This window comes from Cotesia glomerata, linkage group LG1 (genome assembly GCF_020080835.1).
Source record: "Cotesia glomerata isolate CgM1 linkage group LG1, MPM_Cglom_v2.3, whole genome shotgun sequence".
In the NCBI taxonomy this organism is placed as follows: Eukaryota; Metazoa; Arthropoda; class Insecta; order Hymenoptera; family Braconidae; genus Cotesia; species Cotesia glomerata.
In genome coordinates, this window is record NC_058158.1 from 8906841 (window position 1) to 8924955 (window position 18115).

Below are 18115 nucleotides of genomic sequence, written 5' to 3' on the forward strand. Positions count from 1 at the left end.
ACAATTATTGCCAATTAATTTTTTTTTTCTCTGTCTGTACTCATTTTTTTTTTTTTTTTTTTTTTTTTTTAATATTTTTATTGTACTTTAATGACTATTAAAACTGTCAAATATGCAGGTAAATATTATCGATAATACACTTTAATATTAATACATTTTTAGACATTTATGTGTATACACTGACATAAATATAGTGAAATAAATAAATCAGGAATGTGACTTTTAAAAGTCATTTAATTACGGTAGTACATTCAGTTCATATGTATATAAATATTTTATTATTTAAGATGAAATTTATCGTATTGAGATACATGAAAAATACACTTTTTCTTATAAGTTCAAATAAAATTATTTGAATTAATTTTTAAGTAAAATCAAGACCCGTGTAAGAATCATCTGAATTTTATATTTTGACACAAATATGAGATTCATATAATAGCCATTTAAATAGTCATTAAAAATCCGTAATAAGTAAAATGTGAACTCATTTTTTTTTTAGCAGATTAGTAAAATTTTCATTTTTTCTGTTAAAAGAGAAAAAAGTATAATAATTGAGAAAAAAAAAAATTTTTATATCTTTGGTGAAAAAAAATTTCAGATAGTAGTTAGAAAAATCCAGATTATACTGCGTGATATCTGGATTATATTAATTGTAATCTGGGATGATATCCAGTGTCATCTTGTTCTTCCCGTGTACTGTTGAACTTCTTAACTTTCTTTCTTGGTTTTCTTAACTCAAAAGAATATTGAAAAAAACACTATCTTATTTTTAAAAAAATTTTTGACTGACAAAATCAAGATAATTCTTAAATTATTTTTTTATTTTAAAAATAATTAAAATCCTTTTAGTAATTTTTTTAATTTAATTAATTTGCATTATTTTCTAGGTATAGTTATGACTCAATAATTTTTATAATTTTTAATATCATAATAATTTTACAATCAAACTAGTAAAAATTTTCTTTCTCCAACAAAAAAAAATTTTATAACCTACACAAAAAGAACAAGATGACACTGGATATCATCTCAGATTATACTGAGTGAAAAAAAATTTCAGATAGTAGCTAGTATAATCCAGATTACAATGAGTATCATTTAGATATCACACAGTATAATCCAGATATCACACCGTATAATCCAGATATCACACCGTATAATCCAGATATCACATAGCATAATCTGGATTTTTTTTTTAGCTACTACCTGAAATTTTTTTTCACCACAGATATCACTGAGTATAATCTGGGATGATATCCAGTGTCATCTTGTTCTTTCCGTGTAGAAGTAATTTTTTTTTTTTTTTTTTTTTTTTTTATAATTAGAGAATGAATAAATAAGCGAAATAAAAAATAATTGTTTGCTAAAAGCTCTGATAATTTATAATAGTAAAAAAAAAAATTGTTCCCATAAATATTTTACTTATTACAAGTATCAAATGTATATTAATATGGCTTTTATATGAATCTCGTATTTGTTTCAAAATGAACCTCATAATATTTACACGAAAGAGTTAATAAAATAAAAATTTTTTGATTTATACTAAATTTTACAGTGTAAAAAAAAATCTGTATTATTGTTATGTAAACGTTCAATCAGATAATGTCTTAAAAAAAAAAAAAAAAAATAATAGTTATCATTATCAATATTAAATAATTAATTCAACTTTTGTTAAATAATAAACAACAATTTCTTCTTGTTAATAATTCACAGTCAAATAGCTCATTAGCCTTCTCAGTTGGCGTAATAATAAATTGTAACCGCATTTACCAGATAGACAGTCGTTGTCAGATCAAAAATGCGTGATTTGTCTCCCAGCAAATCAGAATTCATGTTTGTCTTATTAAACTTTTTTTTTTTTTTTTCTTCTTTTCTTCTTTTAATTTTAATAATTAACTTATGTACATATATATTGTGTAAACTTATTTTACTTTAACGGGTCAACAGGCCCACAAACTCGTGGGTTATCATTTTAAAATTTATCTTAAACGTTATTTTACGATACGAGTAAATTATAAACTTGTAACTTGTGGTACCTAGTATAATCCAAAAATTATCTTCCTTAATTATTATATCAATAATTTATTATTAGTATTTTTCTTCTTTAATTTACTTAACCGTTGAAAAATTCGATTGGGAATTTTGGTTGGATGCGACCCATCCGGTGAACACGTCCCTGTAAAAATAAAATAAATATTTAATTATTAATTGGTTGTTTTTTTTATTTTTTGGTAAATTAAAAAATCGGTAAAAATTGAATGCTCACACAAACCTGCAGTGGCTAGCCACGCACTCATTACTGCAATACTCATCTTCCCACTCGCTATTGACGATCGGAGGATTGGGACATCCGTGACGCATGCATACGTTTGAGGGTGGTGGTCTCTGCACGTGAGATGATTGAGGACCGGCTACTGGTGGTGGACTCGATAAAGGATCACCGCGTGGTGGACTCATGTGCATTATTTGCTGCTGTTGAACTTGAACTTGTTGTACTTGTTGTTGAGGTATCTGTTGTTGACATTTAATAAAAATTATTATTATTATTATTTAATAAAAAATTATTTTTATTTAGTAAAATTAATTTTCTGCTTTAATTATAATATTAAATTTCATAAAATTGATAATAAAAGACATAAAAAAAACATTTATTTTTAATTTTCAATTTTTTTTCTTTTAATCTATATTATCAAGAGAATAAGAAAAATTTTGTTTCTAGGATAGTCATAAGATAAAAAGGTTTTTCTTTAGTGAAATTTAGTCATTGCAAAGGTCTTGACTTGAATTTGTGCCTTTTCAAGGTTTCATTTCATTTTCACTGATAGTTAATTTATTATGATAAGTATTTAGGCTACATTCGAAAATTCTCTATCTTTAGATGCATAATTAAGAAATGACCTTTTATCTTGTGAAATATTGACATTTTTGAAGATATAAGCTCATCCCGATGTTACACTCATCGAGACCTTTCATTTGAGTACCCACATCAATTTTTCATATATTTTATATATTTATGTATATTACATATATATATATATATATATGAAAAATATATGAAAATGCATGTGGGTACTCAAATGAAAGCTCTCGATGAGTGTAACATCGGGATGAGCTTATATATTTAAAAACATCATTATTTAAGAAAGTACAGTGCAATTTTACATAATTAAGAAATGACCTTTTATCTTGTGAAATATTGATATTTTTAAAGACATAAGCTCATCCCGATGTTACACTCGTCGAGACCTTTTATTTGAGTACCCACATCAATTTTTCATATATTTTATATATTTATGTATATTACATATATGTATATATGAAAAATATATCAAAAATACATGTGGGTATTCAAATGAAAGCTCTTGATGATTGTAACATCGGGATGAGTTTATATCTTTAAAAACGTCAATAGTTCACAAAATACAAGGTCATTTTTTAATTATGTAAAATTGCACTGTACTTACTTAAATAGAAAATACAGTGGAATTTAACAAAATTCTTATAAGTTTTTAATATTATTTGATAAAAAAATTTGTTCGAAAAATTATTTTTAAAAAATTGCATTCTCAATTTATCTAAATTTTTACATGTCAATTTTTTCTATAATTTATATTATATATTGACATATTATATTATATATTCACATTTATATTTAAATGACAAAAAAAAAGCTATAAAAAAAATTTTAAAACGTTTTCTGCTCCAATTTTTATACATTTCAACCCTAAATAATAATTACAAAAAAACCTAATTTCTCTTTTTTTCTTTACACATACCTCTTGCATTTTTGAATACTAATAAGATTTATTGTAATTAATTCATGTGTTAATTACAATAAACACAACCAAATTGTGACTGAAGTAATTTACCACGTGGGTACTCAATAATCAGTTTTCTGAACTTCTAACAATAAATTCACTGATAAGTTAATAATTCATATTTTTATATATTTATATTAGTAATTACTAATTTTTTTTTTTTGATTAAACTGTCACCGTAAAACTAATTAATTTATACTCCTATTTACATAATTGACTAAATTTTGAAAAAAAAAAAAACGGTCTTGCGTATTTGAATGTACGAAGTAACAAAAACGTAAAAAAAATGAAACTAATAAAATAAAACTTTGAAAAATAAATTTTTGAGATATTATTATTACTGCATAATTTTAATAAAAATATATTTTACAATTGTCATTTATTTACAAAAAATAGTTGAAAAAAAAATTTGAAATTTGAAATTTCCTAGGTTAGTTTTCAATTGATGTGAGAAATAAACAACGCTCAACGCTTCCTGCACGCTTCAATGACTACATTAACGCCACAGTTGGTAGAAATATTTTTTTTTTTCATACTGCCAGTTGATAAAATAGAAATTATAATTTTAACTTCAATTTTGTAGAAAATTAAGTACAGAAGATCTAATTGAAAAATTAACAATTGAGTAGTTCAATTTTTGATAAAAATTAATTTTAATTGACTTTTTTTTACTCAAGAAATGTAAGTATTAAAAAATATACAAATTAATCAAGTTTTTTTACAATAATTTATTTCTTCTTTGATATAAATTACTATTTTATAAATTTTAAAAAATATTGAAGTTAACTTACATTAAAAATTTTTTTATAATTTTATAAAAATTAAATTATTATGAAAAAAATGTAATAAAAAAATTCTAGATGTAAAAATTAAACAAAAATTATTAGTAAAAATTTTGATGAGATTAAAAGCAATTATTGGACAATTTTTTAATTTTATTTAAAAAAAAATTATTTTTAAAAAATTGTATTTTTTATTTTTTTAAATTTTTACACGTCAATTTTTTTTTTGCTATAATTTATTTGTTAAAAAATTAAAAAAATTATTTTTTGCCATAATTTATTTGTTATAAAATTTATTAAATGATTAAATATATGCTAAAGTAATTTTCAAAAAATTTTTTTCATGTAATTAATTTGTTATAAAAATTAAAAAAATTGACAGCTAACTTCAAAATAATTTTTATAAAAAAATTAGGAAAACGGTTGACCCTAAAGGCCATCTCTGCAACTTCCCGCTAATTCCGTTAATACCTGGCCGCTTTTTTGAGCTCTTCGAGCTCAAAAGTACAATCTGTATGTTGTTTTAAGCTCTCCGAGCTCAAAAAGATACCTTTTGCCCTCCGGGCGGAAAGTGACAACTTTCGTCCCGCTGCGCTAAACTAAGTTGCCGCTTTCCGCCTTCGTCGGACAAAATAGTATACACACCACGGGCAGTAAATAAGAAAGCCTCAGATCACATGTTTATTGACCTCGGCTTCGCCTCGGACAACAATTACATGTGATCTGAGACATTTCTTATTTTACTGCCCTAGATGTGTAATATACTATTTCTATGCTTTTGAGCTCTTTGAGCTCAAAAGTGTGATAGAAGTTTCATAGAACACTATTTTTTGAATGTTCATACCGCAATAACTTTTGAATGAATGAACCGATTTTTACGCGGTTGGCGGCATTCTACGTAGTTTTTTAAGCTTTATAAATAATTTCTAAGTTTCAATTGTTCAAACTAGAAATTTCGGAGTAACTCTGAAAAAACATTTTTTTCGGTTTTCTTTCGTTCACGATATCTCTCGAACGAATCAACCGATTTTGACCGGATTGGCGACGATCGACGTGGTTTTTCAAGGTTGAGAGCTGATTAGTTTTTGGAATCGATCGGTTGAGCCGTTTAAAAGTTATCCCAAAAAAATCACTTCAGAAAAAATTTTTTTTCCTACTTTTTTTTAGATTTCTCCAAATTTCTCAAAATCTATCGGTCCGAATCGGTTCAAATTAACAGGAAATTTAAGTTTGGCGAAGCCCTTTCGAATGGCACCAACCGCGATGAAATCGATTCAACCGTTCAAAAGTTATAAGAGGTTTACATACTTACACACACACACACACACATACATACAGACATAGTGACACCCTCGCGGGAATAGTCAGGAAAGCTTCCTAGGACCTCAAAACGTCGAGATCTGATGAAAACTCGATTTTCGAAAAACGGGGTAAAACCAATAACTTCCCGATTTTTGAAAATTTTCAATTTTCTTAGCGGGAAGTTAAAAAAAAAATATCTTCAGTAAAAAAATAGAACTAAAAAATTTCTGCGGTTTTTCTAAATTATAAGGAAAAATATTCTTTTTCATCAACTAAAAGTAAAAAAAGCAACTGTTTACACAATTTAGACATTTATCTTTCATTAAATCATCTAACAAATAAAACAAAAAGCAAAAAAACGTTTGGAATGCTCGTCAAAGCCAATAGAAAACCGCGTCCTGTGCATTCCAACATCGACCGTGACTTTTTGTCCATCTTACTTGCATTATTGCTTGTCTCCCCTTTACAATTTACATGCAAACTTGTATTACAAAAATACATATTTATAAAATTACTATCAAATTATGGAAAGCAGTTACAACACGGAAGATAATTAATGGTAATTTTAACTAATGTACTGGAGTTAAAATTACCGGGTAATTTGACGCAATCTCGCGTTAATATAAGCCCGCTGTTTAACGCTCGTTCTCCACCAAGTTAAAAAATCTCTACGTTGCTAAAATGATAGCACATACAGCATACAGCGCTATTTATTTCTTCGCCATTATTTACGATCCTTATAGCTCGTAAGTGCTATACACCATTGATGTTCATATGAACTTTAAGGAAAACACGAATTACAACCGAGTTACAAGGAGAGTAAAAACTTTTGTTTAGTGATTATATTACTGTACTGAATTAAAACTCAAACCTGTGAGTATTTAACTTTTCATTAGTGTAGTTAAGATAATTTTTTATTAATAAATAAAAGTTATTTTATCAAGGGTAAGTTCACTGACCTGCTGCATATATTGCTGCTGGGAGACTTGCTGTTGCATATGTTGCTGCTGCGTCATGTGCGACGCCATTGGATTCCCCATTAAACCCTGAAACCATTTATCATTTTAGTTATCAGTTTTTTATTCGAAAAATCGCTTACAAGATAAATAAGATTTTTTTTTGTCAAAAAAAAAATTCTTATTAAATTTTTAACTTCCTGTTAAGAAAATTGAAAATTTTTGAAAAAAGGGAAGTTATTAATTTCAGTCCGATTTTCGCAAAGTCAAGTTTTCATCATTTTGACTATTCCCGCCAAAATGTCCGACCGTGTGTTTGTGTAAAATAAATTTTGGTCGTATGGTTTCTCAAAAACTAATCAACCGATTAAATTCTACGACACGATATTCGAAAGGGTTTATCAAAACTTAGATTGGAAATAACTTTATAAATCGTGCGAAAAAATCATATTGAAACCATAAATGCACACAGAAAAAAAAAGCCATCTTGAGTCAAGTAATATTTACTTGATCCAAGTATATTCAACTGAAGATAAAATATATTCTTGAGTTAAGTAAATTTTTTTCTTGTATTGGTCAATCTTGGTTTAAGGTAGTTGTAGCGTGATAGGCATTTCAACAGAAAATTATGAAATTTTTTTTATTGAAAGATAAATATATTAATAATTCACTACCAAAATTTCAGATCAATTGACCGCACCGTTTTTGAGTAATTAATTTTTGAAATTGTATCTTTTACACGTAGAGGTATAGAGAGATGGTAAAGTTAGTATGAAATCTTCCATACCACTCGAGTGGGCCAAAGATTTCATACTAACTTTATCATCTCTCTATACCGCTACGTGTAAAAGATGCAATTTCAAAAATTAATTACTCAAAAACGGTGCGGTCAATTGATCTGAAATTTTGGTAGTGAATTATTAATATATTTATCTTTCAATAAAAAAAATTTCATAATTTTCTGTTGAAATGCCTATCACGCTACAACTACCTTAAGCAAATATTCCCTAGTTCCAACAGGCTTACCAACTTAAGTCAAGAAAAAAACCTCTTAATCCAAGTAAATCATTCTCTTGGTTTTTGAACTTGCTTGATGTACACACGAGCGCGTCGAGGCCCGAGTAAGACAGCAGCCGCGCGGAAACCCATTTTATTTATTTTATTGCACGACTCATGATGCGAAGCATCAGAGAGTGCTTTACGATCGAAAAATTTTTTTCGCCTCATTTTAGCAACTATTTTTAGTATTATAGCCTTGTTAGTTCACGGAATCAAGATATTTTGCATACTATTGTCGAGATAATTTAATGGAGATTAATTCCATACTTGCTAAAAATTGATTTACTGCAATAGAAACGGAAAAAAACATCAAAATAGGTCAAAAAATTTTCCTGTCCGTCATGTATGAAACCCCGGAAACACTGTAACTTGTGAAAAAATCAATTGTTTGAGTTAAATTTTTTTTTTTTAAATTCTAATCGACGATTGTAAGTCACTGAATGCGAATGGTTAATTAATTCAGTGTAAATTTCAGACTAAATTGTTTTTTTTTCGGTATTTTTTTAAGATATCTTCCAGATTTCTCAACCAATAAATATAAACCTGTAAATCTTCTTATTGTGCTTTAAAAACTTCGTCGAATGCTTTTTTAACAAACTTAGCGGGAAGTTCTCCAAAAAAAAAAAAAACTAACTTCTTGCACCAAGAAAATTTTAAGAAAAACAAAAGTTATTTTAGAACAAGAAGAAATTTTCTTGAAATTTTCTCAAGAAAATGTTCTTGGCTTAAGATACTGTGATTTTATTCAAGAAATTTTAAATCTTCCTTAATATTTTCTTGAGCCAAAAAAATTTACACTCCAGTCAATAATTTTTTTTTCAGTATAGGGTTAGCTGCGCGGTCAACCGATTTCCAAATTTTTTGTGAGTTAATTTTGATGAAAATTAATTCATAAAATTAATTAAAAAAATTTACCTGTTGTTGAGGTTGCTGCTGTTGCTGGTGAGTAGGTTGCATCCCAGAAAGATGATGGGGAGATTTTTTGATGGCCATTTGCTGTTGCTGCTGATGCTGCTGGTGCTGCTGCTGAGGCGAGGGTGGTTGGTGAGATTGGGGACTGTAAACCTGATAAGCAACCTGGTTTCCTGGTCCTTGGTTGGCCCCGTACCCGGTGTAAGCTCCGTATTGAACTGCTTGTTGTTGTTGCTGTTGCTGTTGCTGTTGCTGTTGTTGCTGCTGTTGCGGCGGTTGTTGTTGCTGTTGCGGGGGTTGAGGGGGCTGGGGCTCGTTCTCATTGGCACTCTTACTCACTACAGACGCTCTGTATGCCGCTAATGCTTTCAAGTACTCTTTTTTAGCGGCTTCAGTCTTCTTCTTGTAAACCTATTGTGTTGACAAAAAGTTATTTGTTTAAAAATGCACTGTTGCAGTTTTGTTAAATATTGTTACAGCGGGAAGTAAAAATAATAGTCGCGGTGAAAAAAAAGGTGTCATTACACTCGGAATACTTTTAAAAGAATAGGTGTTCGTTTGAACGAGATTTAATTATCCCTTTGACCTGGAATCAAGCGCGTGGTAATGGAAAAATATATATTTAACGATGCAATAGATATTTTACACTAGGTTGTGTTTTATTTTTATTTGGTTCTTTTATATTAATTTTATGATAATAAAAAATTTAAAATTTTTTGCGAGACGTCGGTGATTTTTTACATTGTAAAAAAATTCATTTTATTCAAAAGAAAATTTCTTGAATCAAAAAGATAAATTTTTTAATCAAGTAAGATTTACTTAAAGTAAGAAAAATTTCTCAAACTAAAAATTTTTCTTTTAAATCAAGTTAAATTTTTTTTTTAGCGGACTTAAATTAAATTACAGTAATGTAATAATGACTAGCGACCTTGCAGTCACTATGTGACTGTCGTGACTTGTGAATTATGAATAAATAAAATTTTACTTTATTAAATAATGACTTTTGTTAAATTGCACTGTACTTTCTTAACTATTGAGGTTTTTAAAGATATAAGCTCATCCCGATGTTACAGTCGTTAAGAGCTTTCATTTGCGTACCTACATGCATTTTCATATATTTTTCATATATTTATATATATATATAATATATATAAATATATGAAAAATTAATGTGGGTACTCAAATGAAAGGTCTCGATGAGTGTAACATCGGGATGAGCTTATATCTTTAAAAATGTCAATGGTTCACAAAATACAAGGTCATTTCTTAATTATGTTAAATTGGACTGTACTTTTTTAACTATTGAAGTTTTTAAAGATATAAACTCATCCCGATGTTACAGTCATTAAGAGCTTTCATTTGAGTACCTACATGCATTTTCATATATTTATATATATATATATATATATATATATATATATATATATATATATATATATTTATATATATATATAATATATATAAATATATGAAAAATTAATGTGGGTACTCAAATGAAAGGTCTCGATGAGTGTAACATCGGGATGAGCTTATATATTTAAAAATGTCAATAGTCTACAAGATGCAAGGTAATTTCTTAATTATTGACATTCTTTAAAATCTAAACGAATTTTGACGTTACGCTCATCAAGAGCTTTCATTTGAATACCCACATGCATCTTTATATATTTTTCATATATACATACATATAATACATATAAATATATGAAAAATTGATGTGGGTACTCAAATGAAAGGTCTCGATGAGTGTAACATCAGGATGAGCTTATATCTTCAAAAATATCATAAGTTGACAAAATCTAATATAATTTCTTAATCATTGACATTTTAAACGAGTTTTTGATATCTTTTTCATATATATTAATATATGAAATATATGAAAAATTGATGACTCTTTAACTGTATTTGAGTAAATAAAATAAATAAATTTTATATCACAGCTATTAAAAAGAAAGTAAAGAAAAATAACCAAATATGAAGAATACTAAAAATTAATTATTGAAATAGTACTTAATTGCTTCCAAGTACCAGAAGTATCTAGAATATTCGTTTATGATTATTATGTAGTAAAAAATAGCTTTTAATGCATTTCCACTTGGTTTGTTTCGTCTGAACAATCTCTTTGCTGCATTTCCACCTTCAATTATTTTCCTTTTAACAAGTTTGAGCTTTTTACGTCTAGCCAGTCATAAATATTTATAAATATACATATTGTCTAATATATTATCCTTTATCACTCTTAAAATAGTATTTTTGAAATAACTGTTGGTGTACTCGGAATACATATACATAAACATACTGCATTCCCCTTCATGATTATTACCATTTTGTTATTCTTTTATCTCTAATCATTTAACAATATCCTTTTTGTCTCAACTCTCTCAACTCTCCACACCGCCTGGCTAAAATTTTTTGCCCCGAAGAAGGAATAAATAACGAGGCAGTAAATACGAAAATAACCACTAAAAATATATTTAAAAACGTAAAAGAAATAATAAAAAAAAAGTTTTAAAAGTAATTTAACACAACTACTTATTTGCGAAGGGATATGGGATATGGAAATAATTATCAGGCTTGAAATGGGTACCACAATTTCATATCGATTCTCATATAATATATCTACTCCACCTTTTATATACATATATAGATATAATACAGCTACACACCTTTAGTTATTATTATTGCGCTTGTATTAAGAATGTTATGTGCATATAGATTGGATAATACATATTATATACTTGAATAATGTAATATATATGACAGTGTATATTGAACATTGTAGAATTTTGTTGTATCAGCGTAATCTTGCTTCGTGTAATTATTCTAACGTACATTGTATGACCTTTGCAAGGTGGATTTGATTTATGAACTAAGATTATATTATTTTATTTTTTTGAATCATTAAATTTTTTTAAATCAATAATAATAATTATTATTATCTATATTATTAAAAGAATAAAAAAAATTTTGTCTCCAGGATAATCATATGATAAAATCGGTTTTTTTTAGTGAAATTTAGTGTCATTGCAAAGGTCTTGTATCTCTAGATACATAATTAAGAAATGACCTTTTATCTTGTAAAATATTGACATTTTTAAAGATATAAGCTCATCCCGACGTTACACTCATCGAGACCTTTCATTTGAGTACCCACATCAATTTTTCATATATTTTATATATTTATATATTTCACAAATACCATACATATAAAATATATAAAAATTGCCATGTGGGTACTCAAATGAAAGCTCTTGATGAGTATAACATCGGGATGAGCTTATATCTTTAAAAATGTCAATATTTAAGAAAGTACAGTGCAATTTAACAAGTCATTATTTAATATAGCAAAATTTTATTTATTTATAGTTCACAAGTCACGGAAGTCACATAGTGACTGCAAGTTTGCTAGTTATTATTATTTATTTATTTATTATTATTATTAATATTTTTAACCTTACGTTAAAAATTTTGATTTTTATTGAAAATATTTAAATAATTTCAATTTTAGCATTGAAAATTTTATTCATGATTATTATTATTATTATTGTTAAAAAATTGATTAATTAACCAGATTAAGTTTATACAAAATGATAACTTTTTATAATAATAATAATAATAATAATAAATTAAATTAACTTGCTATGATAAATGATAAATAATAAAAAATAAATCTAAAATGAAATTAAATTTTATCATAAAAAGTAAATTGTTAAAAATAGTACAATATCGATAAACGATCTTATCTTCCGACTAAGAATAAAAAAAAAAACGTGACTGCGTGTAAAGAGGACACGTTATGTTTTATTCAAAGCATCCGTTACCGCAATACAGTACTGAGTTTCAATATACAGTAACAGTAACAACATACAGTAGCGATCCATCCACTACTAAATACACCTTATACGTTAGTTGTCTTTTTCTCACACTTGCTCTTATTCTCAGTCACCTCTTTTAAAATTTATTTTATTTTCAATTGGCTTTTTTGCATTATTTTCCTCTTAAAGTCTCTGACATACACGCGGAGCAAAGTGTCTCTTTATTCTTAACTGGCAAGCAAATACAATCGCATGAATAATTAAATCAGGAACGTTACTGTCGCATTAAACGTCGATCTTTCTTGACTTAAACATTTAAACAGTTAAGTTCTGTCTTAGTTTCGAAAAATTCTCTTTAACTCACTTATAATGGAACCGAATAATTTATCGCTTTTATCTCATGACTCTTAAATAAGAAATAATATGTATTATTAAATTTAAATTCAACCCGTACCGAGCAATGCTAATATATAATATACTATAATGATATAATAAAATCCGATTCGCTGATTAAAATCAGGAAGTCTTTCAATATCTTCCATTATTATTATTATTATTATTTAATATTTGTTACTTTGACAATATACTATTTTATATTTTATTTCAATAAAAACCAGTGGATCTGACAACGTAATAGAAATAATTGATTTCCCGATCAGGGAAGTGATTCAGCAGAGTAACAGTCCCTTTATAAAAGAAAAAAAAAAAATAAAACTCACTTAAGAAAAGCGAATTAAATTAAACTTCATTTCTTGATAAAATAAATCGATGCAAGGAAGAGTAAGGAGGGTTGAAAAGTTTTCTTATGGGCGGAGCGTAGCAAAATTCCTAATAAAACATGTCTCCAAAGTTTTATATAAAAAAATAAACACTAAATTTATTAGTTACAACTTCGTATCGATAAAGCTACAAACTTTATTTTTATTTTTTAACCTTAATATCTTTAATGTGTTTTTTTACTTTATTGACTTTTTTATTTCTTATCAAATACGCAATCAAGATAATTGAAGGAAAAATAAAAGTCACTAGCAATCTGCAGTCACTATGTGACTACCGTGACTTGTGAAGTATAAATAAATAAAATTTTGCTTTATTAAATAATCACTTTTGTTAAATTTCACTGTACTTTTTTAACTATTGACGTTACCCACATAACTATTGAGTAACCCACATGCATTTATATATTTTTCATATATACATATATATGATATAATATAAATATATGAAAAATTGATGTGGGTACTCAAACGAAAGGTCTCGATGAGTGTAACATCAGGGTGAGCTTATATATTTAAAAATGTCAATAATTCACAAGATATCTGTTAAATAGCACTTTACCTTTTTAACTATTGACGTTTTCAAAGATATAAGCTCATCCCGATGTTACTCTCATCAAGAGCTTTCATTTGAGTACCCACATGCATTTTTGATATATTTTTTATATATACATATACATAACATATATAAAATATATGAAAAATTGATGTGGATACTCAAATGAAAGGTCTCGATGAGTGTAATGTCGGGATGAGCTTATATCTTCAAAAATATCATTAGTTGACAAGATAGCAAAGTCAGTTGTTAATTATTGACATTTTTTAAGATATAAGTTCATCCCGATGTTACACTCTTCAAGAGCTTTCATTTGAGTACCTACATGCATTTTTGATATATTTTTTATATATACATATACATAACATATATAAAATATGTGAAAAATTGATGTAGGTACTCAAATGAAATGTCTCGATGAGTATAACCTCGGGATTAGCTTATATCTTTAAAAATGTCAAAAGTTCACAAGATACAAGGTTATTTCTTAATTATGTTAAATTGCACTGTACTTTCTCAAATATTGACATTTTTAAAGATATAAGCTCACCCCGATGTTATAATCATCAAGAGCTTTCATTTCAGTACCCACATGCATTTTTGATATATTTTTCATATATACATATTTACAATATATATAAATATATGAAAAATTGATGTGGGTACTCAAATGAAATGTCTCGATGAGTATAACCTCGGGATGAGCTTATATCTTTAAAAATGTCAATAGTTCACAAGATACAAGTTCATTTCTTACTTATGTATCTAGAGATAGCAATTTCGAATGCAGCCTAAATACTTATCATAATAAATTTACTATTGGTGAGAATGATATAAAACCTTGAAAAGGCACAAATTCAAGCCAAGACCTTTGCAATGAAACTAAATTTCACTAAAAAAACCGATTTTATCATATGACTATCCTGGACACAAAATTTTTCTTCTCTTCTTAATAATATAAATAATAATAATAAATTCAATATTGTATTATCAAGATTTATTGAGTTTACTAAAATATATATGCAATATTTTCCTCAGGGGATAATCAATAAATCTGATCAATATTATCGACATAGCCACTAATAATTGCTGTAATTTATATCGTATATTTGCAATGTTACAATAATTTAATACCGTGGGAAGTAAATCGATTTTTCATAGTTTTTAAATGTTTATTACTAACCCTGATTATAAAAAAAAAATTAATGGTTAAAAAGTGAAATGTAATTGACAGATTATGACTAATATGATCTTGATAAATCGCTCAAAGTTTTGAACCTAACAACTGAAGAATTAATAACTCATAAAATAAAATGACTGAATGGTATAATAATTTTGTTAAGCCCAGTGATTATTATTGTAATTATGGGCATAAGTATAAACCGTAAAAACCACACCTCAATATAAACTTAAGATTAATGAGCGAACATGAAAAGTTGACATGATAATTTATTATTGTTAATCATGATACACGAGTTCGCGGAGTGTTTTGTACGTTGAATAAAATAAACTAATACGATAAATCTAGAATAATGATTTCATTACGAAAGAGCAGAGAAGACAAAGCAATGAAAAAAAAACAACTGTATAAAAGTTATTGTTGCTTAATATACTTTTGTTATAAATTAATCTCTTGATTCAATCAGTGAATTAATCGTTGGTTATATTAACACGAAAGAGGAATAGTTGAGCAATTTATCTGATAATCGATATGTGATAAATGGTTTAATCCACTGGGGTACTAACTTGCGTGTTTGTTATTATTTTTATTATTCGAAAAATATTTTTCGATTTAAAAAAAAAAATTGCTAGAATTTAAATATAAAATTTTTAAATGTATAGAAAAATTTGTAATCATAATTTTCTATTTGAAATAAAGTCATATCACAATATTTATCTAGATTCTAAAACATTATATAACTTGTTATACATTAATAAATATGCAAATATCAGGATATGAATATTTAAAATGCATATATTTAAATATACATATTCTAAAATAGTTTCAAGTAAAACTTAATTTTTACAAAGTTAGTTTTGATTGTTGCATAAACAAACTAGTTTTAATCGTAAAATGTCTTTTTTTTTATTTTTAATTAGAGTTGAAAAAAAATTACTTTTTTTTTTTTAGAATAAACTTAACTTTAATTGATTTGTTTTGTTTGCGTTTGAAATACACGACTGTTTTCCGTAACGCAGTTAATTGGAAAAAAATCTTTTTTTCTCTTTTAAAAAATATTTCTGAAAAATCAATTTTTATTTTGGTAATTACTTACAAACCTATTTTTGGCCATAAAAAATAGATGAATTAATAATAAATCATAATTCTTTATTTTTATGGAAAATTTATGGTGGTGATATTGAAAATATTAAAAAATTAATATTTTAATTAAAAAATCATTTTTGAATGTTGGAAAAAATTTTGGCTCTCATATTTTTGGATATAATTTTTTATTTTATCATTTTTGATAAATTTTTTTTTTTAGTTTATAAAAAAATAAAAAATTAAAAAAAAAAATTGAATATTAGAATTTTCTAAAAAATAAAAAAATTTTTTCGAAAATTTGTTAAAATTGTGATAATTTAATTTTTTTTTAATTTTTATGAATTTAAAAAAAAATATATTAATAAAATCAAATAGAAATTTTGTTCAAAAAAATGAAAATCAAAGTATAAATATATTAACAAATATTTTTACCTCTATATAAATATATTTACCTTTTTATTTAATTTTTTTTTAAATATAAAAATTCTAATTAATAAAATCCGAATAAAAAAATAAATATCAGGATTTAAATTTAAAGCTATATTTTATAAAAAAAAATTGATACAAGCAGGAAGTAAAAAATATAAATTATTATCAAATTAGCAAAGAGTTTCTGTAAATAAATCACTATTTATACAGAGGTATATATATCTAGCTAAATATAAATCGTAATCCGAGTTGGCGGTCTTACTCGAGATAAACCTTTAATTGAATTAACGGTACGAGAACTGCAACTGAAGAACATATATTGTGTATGTACTCAGAGTAAACTCAAAATATACGAGTAAAATAATTTAATATATAATATAGAGTATAATAATAATTTAAAGACTGGGACAAAAATGAAAATTAATTAAAATACAATTATTATTATATTATTTGTTCCATATTAAATAAATTGTAATTAATTGTTTAATTATTAAATTTAATTAATGTGTATTAAGTTTGAGTGAGGTACTGTAGGTAGATTGGAATTTTTTAATTATAATTTAATATTAAACATAGAATATTGTGATGGAAAAAATTTTGTTTGATGAGTTTTTTAATATTATTAGCTTTAAAGATGTATTCTTTAATATTTTACGTCAATGCTGGATAAATATATATAGCGACGTGACCCATATTGAATATTCAATAATAAAAAAAGAGGGAAGAAAAAAAAGAAGAAAAGGGAATGTAATTAAAATTCCTTTTAACTTTTCAAGCGTCAATTTTACTGGAATCCAATTAAAATCGAATGCCGAGCAAAATTAATCATTCTATATTATTTTTTATATTGTCTACTTAATTAAAAAAGTATTAAATTGCTTTTACACTCGATAGAATATTACTTATTCATTTATTTCACATTCAATATTAAATATTAAATATTTAATATTGAAGAATTCACTTTTAATAATTTATGCTTTATTAATTATTAATTATTATATTAATCGAGCAATAACTATTTTTAGTAGATTTTATAAAAATCTAACTATTGCAGCCGTCCTCTTTTTTCTTATTCTCTTAATAATATAGTTTTGAAAAAAAATTTGACACAATTTTGACAAATAATTTTTTTAAAAAAGTTAAAAAATATTAAAAAAAATAAAAATTCAAACGCAATAATTCAATAATAATATTAGTAAATTTTTAATAAGTTTAAATAGCCATGAAATAATAATTAATTATAATGAAAAATATTTAAATAGCCATTAAATTTAATATAAGGCTAATAAAATTTAACAAGAAGGAATTAACGATAATATAGTAGAATAATTAACAATTTAATTAAACAGTACAATGTAGAGTGTATAATGTATAATGTATAATGTATAATGTATAATAGGGAGTTTAAATGAGTAAGAGAGATGAAGATTATGGAAATGACTGTCAA

The 18115-nt window shown here is 25.8% G+C and overlaps 1 protein-coding gene across 3 annotated transcripts in view; it reads right to left on the reverse strand.

Moving 5' to 3' along the window:
• Window positions 1–1848: 1848 nt before the first annotated feature.
• Window positions 1849–18115, reverse strand: part of LOC123275055 (TOX high mobility group box family member 3-like) — a 398558-nt gene continuing 382291 nt past the window's right edge. For 2 of the 3 annotated variants that reach the window (XM_044742958.1, XM_044742960.1), the window contains 4 exons: window positions 8830–9237; window positions 6859–6945; window positions 2264–2508; window positions 1849–2173 (listed from right to left, as the gene is read on the reverse strand). In XM_044742958.1, the coding sequence (XP_044598893.1) occupies window positions 2107–2173; window positions 2264–2508; window positions 6859–6945; window positions 8830–9237 (807 nt within the window). In that variant the 3' untranslated portion in view covers window positions 1849–2106. The remainder of the gene's footprint in view (window positions 2174–2263; window positions 2509–6858; window positions 6946–8829; window positions 9238–18115) is intronic. The other variant, XM_044742959.1, reaches the window with a different exon arrangement.